At 38.5% G+C, this 16,422-nt stretch overlaps 1 protein-coding gene across 8 annotated transcripts in view; it reads right to left on the minus strand.

Moving 5' to 3' along the window:
• Positions 1 to 7,127: 7,127 nt before the first annotated feature.
• LOC126356289 (actin-binding LIM protein 1) overlaps positions 7,128 to 16,422 on the minus strand; it is a 326,791-nt gene continuing 317,496 nt past the window's right edge. For all 8 annotated transcript variants that reach the window (XM_050007180.1, XM_050007179.1, XM_050007178.1 and 5 more), the window contains one exon: positions 7,128 to 8,868. In XM_050007180.1, the coding sequence (XP_049863137.1) occupies positions 8,755 to 8,868 (114 nt within the window). In that variant the 3' untranslated portion in view covers positions 7,128 to 8,754. The remainder of the gene's footprint in view (positions 8,869 to 16,422) is intronic.

Here is a 16,422-nt window from a genome sequence, read left to right on the forward strand (position 1 = left end):
GTGTGCGTTTGTGTATGTTGCCTGTTTTGGACAATGGCCTTATTGACTGGAAGCTAACTTTATGGCAGTCTTTTTGTTGTGCCTTTCTGTGACTCAGCGTCTCTGCTATATGGTGAGTAGCGACTATCCTTTCTGTCCTGGATTTTCCATTGTTTGATTTCATCTATAGAGTAGGAGGAGTTACCTATCAAAAAGTCTTTCAAACTCTGTTTAAACTGTACTTTATCTGATACCAAATTTTTAATGATTGCTGGCAATTTATTGAAAATGCATGTGCAGGCTGTGCAGCTCACCAAATCCTTGAAGTGGCACATTAACGCGCTCAGCTATGTGGGCAGGTTACTATACATATTGTCTGCCAAGTAATTAATGCGCAATATGAGCAACAAGTGTCCCAACATCATTCCCTGTGCTACTGAAGTTATTATTTCTGTTGTCTACTCTCCAGCAAAGATAACATGTGTTCTACTACCTAAGAAACCCTTAGCCCAGTCACAGTTTCTTTGATAGCCTGTATAACCATATTTTTGTTAATAACTAACTGTGCACTACTGAGTCAAATGCTCTTCGGAAGCCGATAAATAGTGCACTACCTGATTAGCCTGATCCATAACTTCAGGATTCATGATAAAAGTGCAGATTATTTCACATGATCAGGGTTTTAGGAGTCCATGCAGTTTCGCAAGGAGCTCGTTCTTTTCAAGATATCTAATTATGTTTGAGATCAGTTTTCTACAACAAATGGATAACAATGAGATAGGATGGTAGTTTTGAGGCTCATATCTGCTATCCTTCTTGAAGATGGGTATGACCTGTGCTTTTCTCCAAACACTCGTTTGTTCAAGAAATCTATATTGTATTATACATAACATGTAGATAAGAGTAGTAGATTCCTCAACCTATAATTGTATGGAGCATTGTCTTTGCCTGCATTTGGTTCCAACAGTTAATAAAAAAAATAAAAAAATTAGAAAAAATGTTTGGCTAATTCACAGAGCAGTCAACATTTAGAACAGTTAGGAATTCTCCAATATGTAAGCAGATTGAAATTAGTATTATTATTACCCACCAAGTTATATTGAGCCTTAAACAGAGCACTATTTAGGATAACAGTCTTATTCTATCATATTAAGTCTCAAAAATCCCATAGAAATGTTTGGGTTGGCTGAAAGATGTCAATGGCGTGGAAGAATTAGAAATTAAATTACATCATACTCCACCAACTATGAGGTTTCAACATTTTTGACAACGATTTAAAACATGAAGTAGATGTACCAACTTCCCACTTCTTTTACACGGGGTGACTTACTTGAGATTCGCAGCCAATCTTCTTTGCTGGCTAGCTGGCTGCTGAAGAACTCTCTTGACTTCGCCTCTGTAGAATGATGCTAGCTACAGGAATATTTAAGCCTCTTTTTCTGCTTGTCAAGTAAGTAGATATGCAAACTTTACATTTCGTTAACCAATGGTACATTTGAACTCCATATAGAATAAAATTCTCAGTTTTCACATACATATATGACTTCCAGTAAGTCTCTCACTCTGTCCAATGTCAGAAACAAATTTAATTACATTTATAAAAGAGTTGGCTTAATAACCATGACTACTTCACATGAATCATAAAAAAGGTCTTGCCTCTAGCAAGGCTGGATTAGGAGTTATCAAGATTACTTTCTCAACTGTTCTTTCACATAACAATAGTCAATGACAGGCAAAGAGATGCATAAAAACTCCATGGTTCTTCCTATAAAACATCTATGGATTGCCTGACAAACACTCGTCGGTTTCATTCAACTGCCACTTCTACTTTCTTCTCATGACTGACTTTAAACATGTGACACAAGGTAGGTAGGATATTACCATCCCACACTCGTATCTAGAATATCATGTGTTCGAGGGGATAGAAGGCTGAGTGGTTCTAGAATTTACACAGAAATTCTCGAATCACTACAAGGTGCAATGTAAAAACCATTACCTAGCTTCTTCTTCTTCTTCTTCTTCCTCTTCCTCTTCCTCCTCCTGAAACCATTTCTGTTCTGCTCCCACTCTTTTAAGGCGGCCAAACCATTTAAGCCTATTACTCTTCATAGCATAGTTATTTTTAGGGACTTGATCTGCAGGGTGTTGCATATTGTTTCATTCCTTATCCTGTCCCTTCTCATCTTACCTGGAATCTCCTTTAGAAAGGGCATCTCTATTGCTTGTATCCTGCTGAAATCTTTCTTTGCCTAGTTCCAACATTGTGATCAATAGGCCAAAACTTGCAGATAATATTAGTGCTACATCAAGAGCTTTCCTTTGACAAGTATTTTCCAATTTCTAATTACGAGGGTGATTTGAAAAGGTCTCGGAATCACCACAAGAGGTCAGTGTGACCGCAACAAGTTGTTCAAGTGATATTCATTGGACTGTTGCCTGTATTTGCCTGTATACATGTGCTACATCAGTGCTCTTGGAAAAGAGCTGTGGCAGTGACGTGGCTCTGTTGTTGTTGCCGAATAGTGATTTGCGAAGATGGAGGGGGGGAATTAGATTTGAGCAGTGATTAAGTACTTTGTAAACAAAGGAATGAAAACAAAGGACGTTCATGACAATTTCCAGAATACACTGGGGACTCTGCTTGTACACATTCAACCATTGCCAAGTGGACAAATGAATTTAAATTTGGTCGGGAGAGCTTAGATGATGACCCACGCAGTGGTCGGCCAAGAAGTGTCACTACTCCAGAAATCTTTGCAAACATGTACAAAATTATCATGGAGGATTGCCGATTGAAAGTGTGTGAATTTGCTCACGCTTGCCACATGTCATCTGAAAGGGTATATCACATTTTAACTGAAGAATTAGAAATTAAAAAATTATCTGCAAGATGGGTGCTGTGACTCTTGACACTGGGTCAAAAATGCATGAGAATGGACATATCGGAACTATGTTTGGCCCGTTTTAGGAGAAACGAACGAGATTTTTTGTGACCACAGATGAAACTTGGGTGCACTACTACCCCAGAGACAAAACTTCAGTCAAAGCATGGACACATGCTGATTCTCTGCTAACACTCGAATTGCAAATACAGATTTGTTAAGGCGTTTTTGCAGTTCTGTGGTGTGCTCCTACCAACTGAATTTATTATCAAGTTGTAATCCCAGGAATTTTAGACTGTCAACCTCGTATGTATGGTTCCCTTCCCCCCCACTTCTTTTCTGCATGTGCACACAATGCAATTGCGGTATGTGCAACTGCTGTGGTTAATAACAAGTTGTTGTCAGCCATCTTGAACTTTGACGAAAAATTTGATGACAGTGTAATACCCCTTCTAGCCCTACGTCAAAGATCTTTGTCAAATATATTTAACAGAATATTTGATAACATCTTTGATCAAATCTTTGACAAAGAAATTTGATAGTGTAATACCGGCCTACGCCTATTTCCATGCCTAGATGAGCATGGTACAGCCCCACATCTTAATTTTTGATGAACCTTGCCTCACTGCATATGCTATTCTTCAGCCCCCCCATGTTCCTACTGGTGGCTTTGTGCTCCTCCTGCTCAGCATCTGTCAAGCCTTCTCGATGAAAGCAGGACTACACTGGGTATTCTTAGCAATGCAGAACATTTTGATGGGCTCAGGAAACACTTTGGCTGCAGAAACATATTCTGCCTGATTCTGGCGAAATTGGAACTTGGCATGACCTCTAAACTTTTGTTGTCATCCACAGATATCTTGATATGTTGCTGAATTATCCAGCAAAACGCAATAGATTTTTCACTTGTGTAGTCTTATGAATTATTATAAATAATTCAGGCATAAAATGTGACAGTTTATAAGTTTTATTTTTTTTATGCATTAAAAAGATCATTTGTTCTTAAGTTACAACTACTCTTACAGTTTGCAATACAAGCTGTCTGCCTTAACCATCACAGATGAATAAGGGGGCATACTCTAGAGCAGTGTCTCATTAATCTTGTGATACAGCCATCATCTCTTGGTGCAAATGCCACTATAAAAGTCAATGCATATCTTACTACTTTGCCTGTATATATAAAATAAGTTGTTTTTTATTTCTTAATCAAGCTCTAAATTACCAGAACGAAGGTGGTTAATAAAATTGAAGTAAAACCTCTGCATTCCTACTGCTGTTGCAAAGATTGAAAATTATCTTTTGATAATTGCCATCCTTCTGTTTAACTGTGACACAATTAATTCATTACTAGTATGTTATTATTATTATTATTATTATTATTATTATTATTATTATTATTAATTACTACTACTACTACTACTACTACTACTACTACTACTACAACTGTTATTACAGATGTCAGAGCCATCCCACATCAATGAGCTAACAACACAAGTTGCTGCTGTTGGAATTTCTAGGTTGCCATCAGTTTTAGAATACCTGCCACCACAGTGATCCTCCTTGATTTACAACCATTTCATCATCTTCTCTAGTATAGGAAATTAACTGCAAGCCTGGAGTTGATCCTGTGATCATCTTCACAGAAACATTTGACTTTGTCCCTTTGGTTGTATAGCCTAGCAATCATTTTTCTCTCCAGTCAATATGTGGTTACCTTTCAATAATGACAATACATTCTATTTATTGGTGTCTTTTTCGTATATATCTGTAATGCTGATGGGTCAATTTTAGTTTAGTTTTTCCTGTTGTAGACACACTTGACAGATAGAAACTTGACATGTATCAGTTCTGTAACAGAGCTAGTCATGTTTAGTGCTGTTAAGTGCTCATGTTATGCTGTGAGCACATTGTTATATAGCAAATGTATCAGTGTAACGCTGAATGTATACTATGATAAAACATAAAAATTTACACATACAGCTAAAATTTGAGACTGTACATATTTGTTGATTGTTTAGTGGCAATGATGTTACCTTCTTAGCTGTGCTGCACTTTGTGAATGAAATATGAAGAAATCAATTGAAGTCAGCAGCCAGAGACAGTAGTCATGCGTATGTGAATTGTGCCCGCATGAATGGGTCTGTGTTAACTATTTTGGAAGGAGGCCTTTTAGCTAAATACTTAAATGAATAGCAATCTTTTCATTGTGCTTCTTTGTGACTCAATATCTCCTCTCTACAGTGAGTAGAAATTTATCCTTTCCATCGATTTTAAAAGGCTAAAGAATAATAAGTGTACAGAGAGGTCTAGAAAAAATGTAGAAACTCTTTGATATTCAATATTAATGGAACAAAATGACATACTGTTACAATTCTTGCACAGAGGGAAAATTATTTTGTATTTTCAAAGTGATCTCCATTGGTAGCTAAACAATGCTGATGCCGCTGAACTGTTGACCAAACTATGGCTATCAGTATTGCCGATGCGATAGCCGCACAGGGCACCTTGATGGTTTCTCTGAGCTCATTCAGTGTAACTGGAAACTGTTGATAAACTTCAACTTTTCAAGATCCCCTATAGGTAGAAGTCAAAAGGTATAATGCCTGGAGACCATGGTGGGTACTCAACAGCTCCTCTTCAACACATCCATTGTTCAGGTAGGTTTTCATCCAAGTAATCTCCGACATCTCTGTGGTAGTGAGGCAGAGTGCCATCTTTCATTTCCAAGGACCTTTTGGATGACAGGTAAAATCAATATTTGCTGTCTATGAAGATACACTTCACCAATTACGATACCTTAAAACAAGAACAGATCAATCAAACCATGCAATGACAGACCACACCACACATGAACACCCAATAGATAAACATGTTTGCCCACATGAACACCCGATAGATAAACATGTTTGCCCACATGAACATGAGGATTTTTAAGAGCCCAGTACACACAGTTGTGGCAGTTTACAGTATTATTCAGTGTGAACTGTGCCTTGTCAGATGAGATAACCATCCCTGCAAACCATTCTTCCTCAAGAAGCATGCCTTCAAACCACTCGCAGTACTCCTTCCTTCCGATCTTGATTGGCTAACCCCACTTTCACGTGCACCCCAATTTGCAGATTTTTGAGGTGACCTAGTAAAATGTTGCAACACAGCAAGATTGGAAATTGGATTTGTTGACTTTTTGGTCAGCCAAACTTTTCCTTGTGCACATACTGAACAATACCATCAAATTCATTCTGAATACAAAATAATTGTACATGTTGGTGGATGAGTTCTGTACACATTACACCATTGCCATTGTTTTCGTACTTTCAGTACAGCCTTGCATTTCATTCACTGATGCACTGCCATCTGCAGGAAAATGCACGAAATTGCAATGATATATAATTTTGTTCCAAAGATATTAACTATCGAAGAATGTTTGCATTTTCCTGAATCCCTCTGTATTATGAAAACGTCAACTTTTTGTGCTGAAATATAAAATGCTAAACTTTAACATAAAAACCTATCTTAACTCATTTCAGCACCTGCTTTTGTGAATTTTTCAAAACCCTTCTTTGACCAACATTCATTTCACAAGGTATATTACAATCATGTTTGACAAAAAACTTGTTGCTAAACTGAAAATTGTGAACAATGGCTGAACTGGAAAAAAGCCCTGGGGGAAGTCCTTCAACACACTAGGTCAAAATACAATATTTCACAGTCCTACGTTAAATGTGACTGACACCATAATTTTAATCTGATCACCTCAAAATCAGCCTGGGAGAATTATGCGATATGAAGCATAGCAAGGCTAGATGTAATCAGTCACCTGTCATAGAATTTTCCACGTGCATGGCAATCAGAGTAATAAATTTCTGCTTTTAGAAAGGTTGACTACTTTTTTATCTTATTAAGCCTTTCTTGCAGGAAGTATTATCACACTCTAGTATTTTGAAAATATCAACACAAAACTATAACCATCAGAGATTCAAATCTGGCAGTGATTCAGTTCTTATGCAAAATGAAGACAAAAGACCCTCATCATCTGTCTCATAACTACAATAGTTTTTCGAGTCAGAATGGATGAAATTGAAATCTAATACTGTTTGGTTGTCGAGTTTCTTTGAGTATTTATATGTGGATACTGTAATGAATAGATGGGAAAAGTCACAGTAAAAGGAGGCAAATCTTTAAATAAATAAGCACAATTTTCTTTATCTATTAACACAGAACATATAATACTGTTGGTTGCGTTGGAGGAATTCTCAAAGCTACAGGTTTTAGTTAGGAATTAAAATTTTAATTGCTATTTTCATATACACAGACCATACAGAATTGTGCAGAAGACTGGCTAAGTTATATTTCTTTCTTGTGTACTATTAACCATTATTATTTTATTTACACATACAGCAGTGATACTTTATTTCAGTTTTAAAATGCCACCTAGCACCACAAAGCAAACAACTGACAATTCCCACCTTTGATAATGCATTACACAACTGTAAAAATAGGAAAAAAGGGTGGCACTGAAATTCAGGCACTCTACATAAGCAATTTTAATGGTAGTACAATGTATTTTCTTCCAATTAACAGCAATTAATACTATTGTTTGTTTCTCAATCCAAGGTAAGGTTAGTAAGACTTTAATCATTAAAAAGTAAAGGCAAAATGAGACATATTCTAACAATCACACACCAGAAGTTCACTGCTATCACAGTGTCCTTCAAATGGTACTTCAAAATTAGTACAAAGACGCAAGTTGTCTACAAAAATGCAGTCTTTTATTCCTGAAATCTAGTCATTTGTCCAGCCATTTACAATTTATGGGAGCTACATCTGCCACAGTGTAAAAAAGCAACAGAATATAGAAGATATAAACAGATTTGAATCATGCTGAAATGTGTCATGAAATAAAAGATATCTCACCACAAAGACAGAGATATTCCTGTGAAGATTTACATAAATTCAAATCAGAAACAAATGTAACATAAAATGTTCACTAAGGGTGCGTTATTTCACTCTAATTAGGTACAGAAATAACATACATAACCCAGAGCAGACAATGTCATTAGGTAGTGAGTGAGAGAGAAAGGAGACTGCCTGGAATGATTCATTTCACGTAGCACAACAAAATTGACAGCACCTATTTAGTATAAGATATGCACCAATTTCAGCATTTATTTATGTCAAACTGCTAATAGTGCTTTCATATTTTACACGATACTTTCAAGGCAAATGCATGTATTTTCAAGTGGTTAAACTGGTTTTACAGCATACATGGTACATAACATAATAATAAAATGGAGAACTAAAATACAATGTAAGCTGCGTACAGACCACACCTGTGCCACACACAAATTCACTTACTAAGCTTTATATTTGAAAGAATTTCCCACTGACAAGACACCATTATGGATCTGTTCCAGCAATAAAAATATTTACACTTAAATGTACAATATAGATAAAGCATGTGTATTTAAATGTTCCACTGAGTGATGTCCTGTATCCTTCAATATTCTACAAAGCAACATACCTGACTAGTTGTAGCAGAACAAGCTGAATGAACATGATAAATGTGATGTCTTCAGTAATACTTACTAATTGATGAAAATGGTGATGGTAGTGAAAATTATGAGTACAAATAAAATTAGAATCTATTAATGCCAGCTTTTACAAATGCTTATATGAAATGATCGTTACCAAAAATTAAGATGCAAACATCTTTTGAAGCAAACATTATGTCCGCAAATTAAAACAGAAACAGATACAGCAAATAAGGAGCACTAAGAGTCCTCAATAAACTGCCCGAGTAAAATCTTGCTTTCTTTACATTAATTGTCACAACTGTTGTAATGACAATAGCTACCATATAAATATATAAAGTAAATTTTAATTTGCCAACAATTCAGAAAAGACGGGCTCGTCGTTTTAAATCATTTCTTCGCCACTGAGGCATGCGGTAGAATTCCACTCTTGACATCTGGAACACAGCTTCAAACTCAGCGTCAGAAAGATGGCGCTGTAAATTAAATGCATGGATTAACAACAAAATTCAGACAATCATGCCTACTACGGTAGCTCATTATATTTTTTACTTTAGATACAATTTCCTTGTTACAAGCTATGAATTTCCTTATGTACTACAGAAGGTGTAAAATATGTGTCTCATATTGGGAAAGAACACTGCATAACAAAAACTGTTATACACAACATCTTTCATAACAAAAACTGCAACACACAACATCTTAATCTTAAGAGAGTACAAGTTATCTTTTACAGCCATTACAACTACGCAACAAATTAACAGAAGGAAGGTATAAGTGGTAAGAGGCCACTTTGATTCCAGCATAGAAACTTTGTATTTATCATATAAATTCAAGCTAAGTACAATAATCAGAACAAAATAACTGTGTTATTACTTCTGCTTGTTCATTTAAATGTAGTTTTCTTTTCATTAGCTGACACTGCACCACAGCTGAAATTGTTCGAAACAGGTTTTTCAGGACAGGACAATTTTACTGTTGTTTCCATTTCACAAATATATTTAAAAGTCTGTCATTATAGTGCTATTCACTATTAACTTCTACATATATTCTGTAGAAATTTACAACATTAACATAAGTCACTCCACTTGTTGCCTTTGCAGATACTGATATAGGATTCCTTCCATTTCTTCATAACTTCCTCTTTTCCTTTCTATTCTCCCTAAAACTGCCTGTTTTGTTCTTTACCTCCAATTCATTAGCAGGCTGCAGAAGTAATACTTTTGTTTCCATGTGTTGGTCTGTTACTGTACTGTCCATTATCCCTCCATTTTATTTTTTGTTTATTTGTCACTTCCTATGTCCAAAAAGACACAATGGCGATTTCCTACACATAACTTTTAGATTTACGGATCATTTCATCAATTCCTTTATAGCGATCACAGTTTCCAGTTTCCACCTCCTTCTTTGGTTCATGCCACTTTATAATGAAAGAGCTGAGCAGTGTGTGTTTTTCCTTCCTTGATACAAAATGAAAATACGGGCTTTATCTGTTGTCGAGATGATATTTGTGTCTTGTTTTTCTTTGCTGTAACTGTTCATCAATGTATACATCTTTCCCACTGAGCTAAAACTTTAACTAGTTGGCACACATGTGGATCAAGTGCTTTCGCATCCCGCAACTACCCTCCCGACCTGGTACAGAAGCAAATATCCAGAGCCACTTCCTCATCCCCTCAAACCCAGAACCTCTCACAGAAGAACCCCAAAAGTGCCCCACTTGTGACAGGATACTTCCCAGGACTGGATCAGACTCTGAATGTGGCTCTCCAGGAGGGATACGACTTCCTCAAATCTTGCCCCGAAATGAGATCCATCCTTCATGAAATCCTCCCCACTCCACCAAGAGTGTCTTTCCGCCATCCACCTAATGTTCGTAACCTCTTGGTTCATCCATATGAAATCCCCAAACCACCTTCCCTACCCTCTGGCTCCTACTCTTGTAACCGCCCCCGGTGTAAAACCTGTCCCATGCACCCTCCCACCACCACCACCTACTCCAGTCCTGTAACCCGGAAGGTGTACACGATCAAAGGCAGAGCCACGTGTGAAAGCACCCATGTGATTTACCAACTAACCTGCCTACACTGTGACGCTTTCTATGTGGGAATGACCAGCAACAAACTGTCCATTCGCATGAATGGACACAGGCAGACAGTGTTTGTTGGTAATGAGGATTACCCTGTGGCTAAACATGCCTTGATGCATGGCCAGCACATCTTGGCACAGTGTTACACTGTCCGGGTTATCTGGATACTTCCCACTAACACCAACCTATCCGAACTTCGGAGATGGGAACTTGCCCTTCAATATATCCTCTCTTCCCTTTATCCACCAGGCCTCAATCTCCGCTAATTTCAAGTTGCTGCCACTCATACCTCACCTGTCATTCAACAACATCTTTGCCTCTGCACTTCCACATCGACTGACATCTCTACCCAAACTCTTTGCCTGTAAATATGTCTGCTTGTGTGTGTGTGTGTGTGTATACCTGTCCTTTTTTTCCCTCTAAGGTAAGTCTTTCCGCTCCCGGAATTGGAATGACTCCTTACCCTCTCCCTTAAAATCCACATCCTTTCATCTTTCCCTCTCCTTCCCTCTTTCCTGACAAAGCAGCCATGGGTTGCGAAAGCTCGAAATTTTGTGTGTGTGTGTTTTTATTATGCCTATCTACCAGCACTTTCCCGTTTGGTAAGTCATGGAATCTTTGTTTTTAATATATTTTTCCCATGTGGAATGTTTCTTTCTACTTTATTTATATAATTAATTTTATCTACATACAGAATGTTTCAGTGTCAATTTCAGGTAGACCTGTGTAACCCATCAAGCATGTGAGGACCACTGATTTAAATCTGCAGCCAGCTGCTTGGGCAGGGGGGAAGGGTGGGTGTGTGTGTGTGTGTGTGTGTGTGTGTGTGTGTGTGTGTGTGTGTGTTTTGGGGGGGAGGGGCAGCAGGATTGATTGCTACATGTAGTGGCACAACATGGTATTTCCACAGCCAGATAGGTGACAGGAGCACCTAGCTACTCTGTTATGATGCACCTAGCTGGAGCAAGTATAAATGCTCCCAGCTCAGCCAGTAGCAACATTCCTTCTGTGCCACAAATTCGACTGGCGCAATCTCCGTCACTGTCACAAGTCAGATGTGCAACTAACCTACTGCAGCCTCACTGAGCAGTGTTGTTCATCATAAGAATAAACCTGATGCAAACAAACACAAACATGATGATTTGTCAGAAGAAATAACACAGGTATACTTATGTTTGTCACTTTCTTGGAAGCAGATCCTACTTATGTATTAGATATGTTGTTATTATGTTATGTTAAATGAAACTTTAAGGTATTGTAATGTATTAACAGCCAACAACATTTTATTTAATCATGCGTTGGCTATGTATTTTCTATTTAAAAAATCATGTACAGTAAGTCTGCACTGTTGTGCTCTGATTGTTGCACTGTTAATACACAGTATGGAAATGGCTGAGGCTGCTTCCTGCTCCACAGTGAAATACATGTGTGGAACACAGTTAAGAAGTGTCAGGCAATAGGTATTTCTTATGTTTTTCATAGACTTACAGAAAAAAAATCAGCTTTAAAATATTCCAAGGGACTGTATTTTGTACAGTTGATGTACAAATACACAACAGACATGTAGTGGAATTGGCAGCATAGACTGTGAATCTGGTGTAGTTCATGGATTGCTGGTTCAAGCCTAGCCGTGATGATGTGTTGCTGTTGAACAACACTGGGGCTCTGGAGCTACCCTGTGTCACTCCCAGTAAATACAAGGACAAGCAAAATGTGTGCAATGGCAGGATTTTGCTCACAGGCTTCGTGGATGGAAGACAGTATAATTTTTTTGTTGAACATGGTTTCACAGGTGTTCATGAAAAGTTTGGGCATCATGGAGAATAGGAGATTGGGCCCACCACAATGTAGGCTAAGTGGAGTTGGTGGAAATGATCTGCTTTTGCTGGGTTCAGTGGTGGTGAGTTTTGGCCTGGAAAAAAAAAAAAATCTGGGGATTTCATATCGGTGATGGATGGTTACTGCATAGACTTAGGGTTAGATTTCTTACTTGAACATCACACTAGAACTGACCTTGATCAGTGTATAGAAGAACTCAATGGGACATCATTGCATCTGAGGGAAACTGCCAATAGTGCCATATTGCCACAAGGTTCATCCCTAGTGTAAGACAAACTACACAGACTGTATGCACAGCCATTGAGGATCAATTTGTGCGATAAAGTACCGCAAGGTATGAGAAAACTACTGTGGCTGAGTGTACGAACTAATTGCTGGTAAACATACCGTACATAGCAGAGAAATTAGATACAAACCTGTGTTTTATATGCAGGAGTGTTGTTTGCATACACGAGTCTGGGGATGAGCAGGCTGCACCTGTCGGGGATAGGTAGTTCTGGGATGGCAGATGTGGAACTGTCCAATGGATGATTGCCACCTATTTGGAGACCTCATAGAAGGAGAATATATACAGAGCAAATTTGGACCATAACTTGGAGGTTGCCACTTTAGCTGCATTATGAGAGATGGTAGTGCACTTGGAAGGAGCTGAGAGGATATCAATGGAGCAATTATTTTTAGAAAATAAGGATTCTCTTGAGTCTCTGCTAGTGACCACAGAGACATAGCATAGAATCTCAACTGAGAATAAACAGCCTGTGTTGTGTAAGCCACACCATATGCTCCATCAACTGCAACTAGTGTTGGAAGATTTCTTTTAACTTAAGGCTGCAAGAGGGTATTATTATTAAGAAAGTTACAGACACACTGGAAGAAATACAGTATTTGGGGCATGTAATTAGCTGCAAAGTAATCCTGACAGACACAAGGATAATAAAAGCCATACAGGACTTTCTGTCATTGTGGACAGGGAAGGAATTTCAGCCTTTCTTCGGCCTAGCGAATCATTACTGGAAGTCTGGACAGCAATTTGCAGAAATAGCATGGTCGGCAAGTTTAATTGGTCAGTGGTGTACAAGGATCCATTCATTTGGTTGAAAGAACTGTCAACATCTGGATCGATATTTGTTTCCCATATTATGAGAAGTAATTCGTGCTGTCATGCAATGCAGAAAACCGTGCTCAGCTATACATTACGTCAGGAACTGGACAGGGCAGAACATCCAGTTGCCTGCACCTCAAGATAGTTGAACAGGGCAGGAAAGAACTATTCTACAATGGAGAAAGAGAAGTTAAATCTTATATATGGCATAAAATATTTTATATGTTATTTGTAGGGGAGAAAATTCAAGGTCAAAATGGATCATACAGTGCTGAGATAGCTATTAGGTTCTGAAGATCGAATGAGCTGTTTAATGCACTGGGTACTAAAATTCAGTGAATTAGATTTGGAAGTGCTCCATCAACCTGGTGAGTCATACAGAAATGCACATGACCTAAGTGGGAAAGTTTGTGTGACAGAACAGTTTGGCTCTACCTCTTCAGATTAATAGAAAGTGCAAGCAGATGATGAAGAGTGGAAGCTATTTGCAATGCAAGCACAATTCATCTCACATAACAGAGTTTTATGCAGACAAAGAAAACTCGGATCTCGTATTCTGGTACCTCCTATGTTGCGAAGCGAAACGTGGAAACATGCTCATGATCATGTATTAGCAGCACACTGCCACTGTAGAACAACAGAGCAACATCTAGCTGAAAAATATTGGTGACGAACACATAAGCAAGGTGTAGTTCAGTATGTAAAGAACTGTGTACCATGTACACAGCATGCCGAATTAAGTGATCACCTTATTCCACTGCAGAGGTTACTGGAGGTCACCAAACCATCTGAGATGATTGGTTTGGCCATCTTAAAACCTTTCAGGTAGATGCTGGCAAGAAATTATTGTGTGAGAACAATAATAGATCAGTTTTGTAGAAATGTTACTTTCCTAAATCAGTAAGCCAACACAGTGGGGCAAGGCAAAGTTAAAAAACTAAAACCTGTCCGAATATGCCTTGGAAGGCCCAACGGTACCAACTGGCTGCCGTGCCATCCTCAGCTCACACGCATCACTAGATGTGGATATGGAGGGGCACGTCAGCACACTGCTCTCACAGCCATATGTCAGTTTACAAGACCGGAGCTGCTACTTCTCAATCAAATAGCTCCTCAGTTTGCCTCATAAGGGCTGAGTGCACCCCGCTTGCCAACAGTGCTTGGCAGACCAGATGGTCACCCATCCAAGTGCTAGCCCATCCCAAAAGCGCTTAACTACGCTGAACTGATGGGAATTGGTGTTACCACTGTGGCAAGGCCGTTTGCAAGAAAAGTTTAGCAATTGGTTATTAATCTTCAGACCTCCTGAGTCTTTTTGTATAGACCATGGTACTAACTTTGTGTCAGAACTGACAACACACCTTTGTCATTTGTTACAAATTTATAAATTAAGACTAAGTGTGGTATAACTCCAAACAAATGGCAAAACAGAACAGATTAACAAGATAATGGAGAAGGTGTTGAGTCACTATGTCAATGGTCACCATTGTAACTGTGATGCACTATTACCTCATGTAGATGCTACACACAGTTCAAAAATTCATGAGAGTAGGGGGGCTATTCTCGTACTAGGTAACGTATGGACTGAAAATGCCATCACCAATCGAGAGAGTTAAACCCAGGGTGCAGAATAAACGTGCATCAGTACAGAATTTTACAAAAACTTTACAAACAGTGCACCAAGTGCAGAGAGTTAACACGAAGGCCCTATAACAGTAGGAACAAATAGGACAATGAAATACCAAATTGCTTATATAATGTGTAGGACAATGGGTGATGTTGACAATCCTTTACACCCAAAAGGGGAAAGTTAAAAATCAAATTAATGCTTATTATTGAGGTCTGTTCAAAATGGTTAAGATGACTTCACTTGTAAATATGAAGTAACAACTCCCTACTCACACAAAAGTCATGCACATGGAGTGTATTTGAACCTATCAGGGTACACTTGAGGCTTCACATTACTGGCCATGAAAAAGGCGACAATAAAAGAAATGAAGATGGCATGACAAAGGAAGCACTCTACATCCATGCACTCTGTCATACCTTGCATATGCAGTGAGATCATGAGATAGCCCAACAAAACTAACACTACAGGGCAACCAGAGTATTTGGCACTAAAGGCAAATAATAATTCTATGCAATACACCCATATTCAGTAAAATGGGGGACTTTAGGTTAATTTGTACACATCAAAATAAAATAAATTCTGTTAGTCACACTGGGTAACAAGACTCATGCATTAATGACAGCAGAAGAGCTACACCAATACCAAAGAGAATGGATTACAGTATGCCCCTCCACGGTGTTACAAACTACCCTGGGGGACAATTGAAATGGAACCATTCCTCACAGGAACACTGGTGGGTGCCCACAGAGCTTTCTGCAATTCTTATAATACACAAATATTGTCACGGGGTGACACCAGTGTGTGACTCAGTCATAGCTATAACCACACTACGAGCAAAAACACTTAAGGGGAACAAGATTGGATTTACAGAACAGCAGGATACCTACATTTACATCTATATTAAGCAAGCCACTTGAAGTGCATGGCAGAAGGTAGGTTCCATTGTAACATGGGGTTTCTAGCCGTTCCATTCATGTGTAGAGCAAGGGAAGAATGAGAGGGAATGCCTCTCTGCATGTTGTAATTATTCTGATCTTATTCTCGCGATCCCTATGTGAGTGATACATAAGAGGTTGTAGTATATTTTTACAGTCATCTTTTAATGTAGGTTCTTGGAACTTTCTTAGTAGACTTTTTCTCAGGATAGTTTACATCTGTCTTCAATAATCTGCCAGTTCAGTCTCTTCAGTATCTCCGTGGCACTCTCCCATGGATAAAACAAACCTGTGCCCGACCACTCATGCTGCCCTTCTCTGTACACATTCAATATCCTCAGTGAGTCCTATTTGGTACAGGTCCCACACACTTAAACATACTAAGGCCAGTCACACAAGTGATTTGTAAGCAATCTCCTTTGTAGACTGATTGCA

This window comes from Schistocerca gregaria, chromosome 3 (assembly GCF_023897955.1).
Source record: "Schistocerca gregaria isolate iqSchGreg1 chromosome 3, iqSchGreg1.2, whole genome shotgun sequence".
Lineage (NCBI taxonomy): Eukaryota > Metazoa > Arthropoda > Insecta > Orthoptera > Acrididae > Schistocerca > Schistocerca gregaria.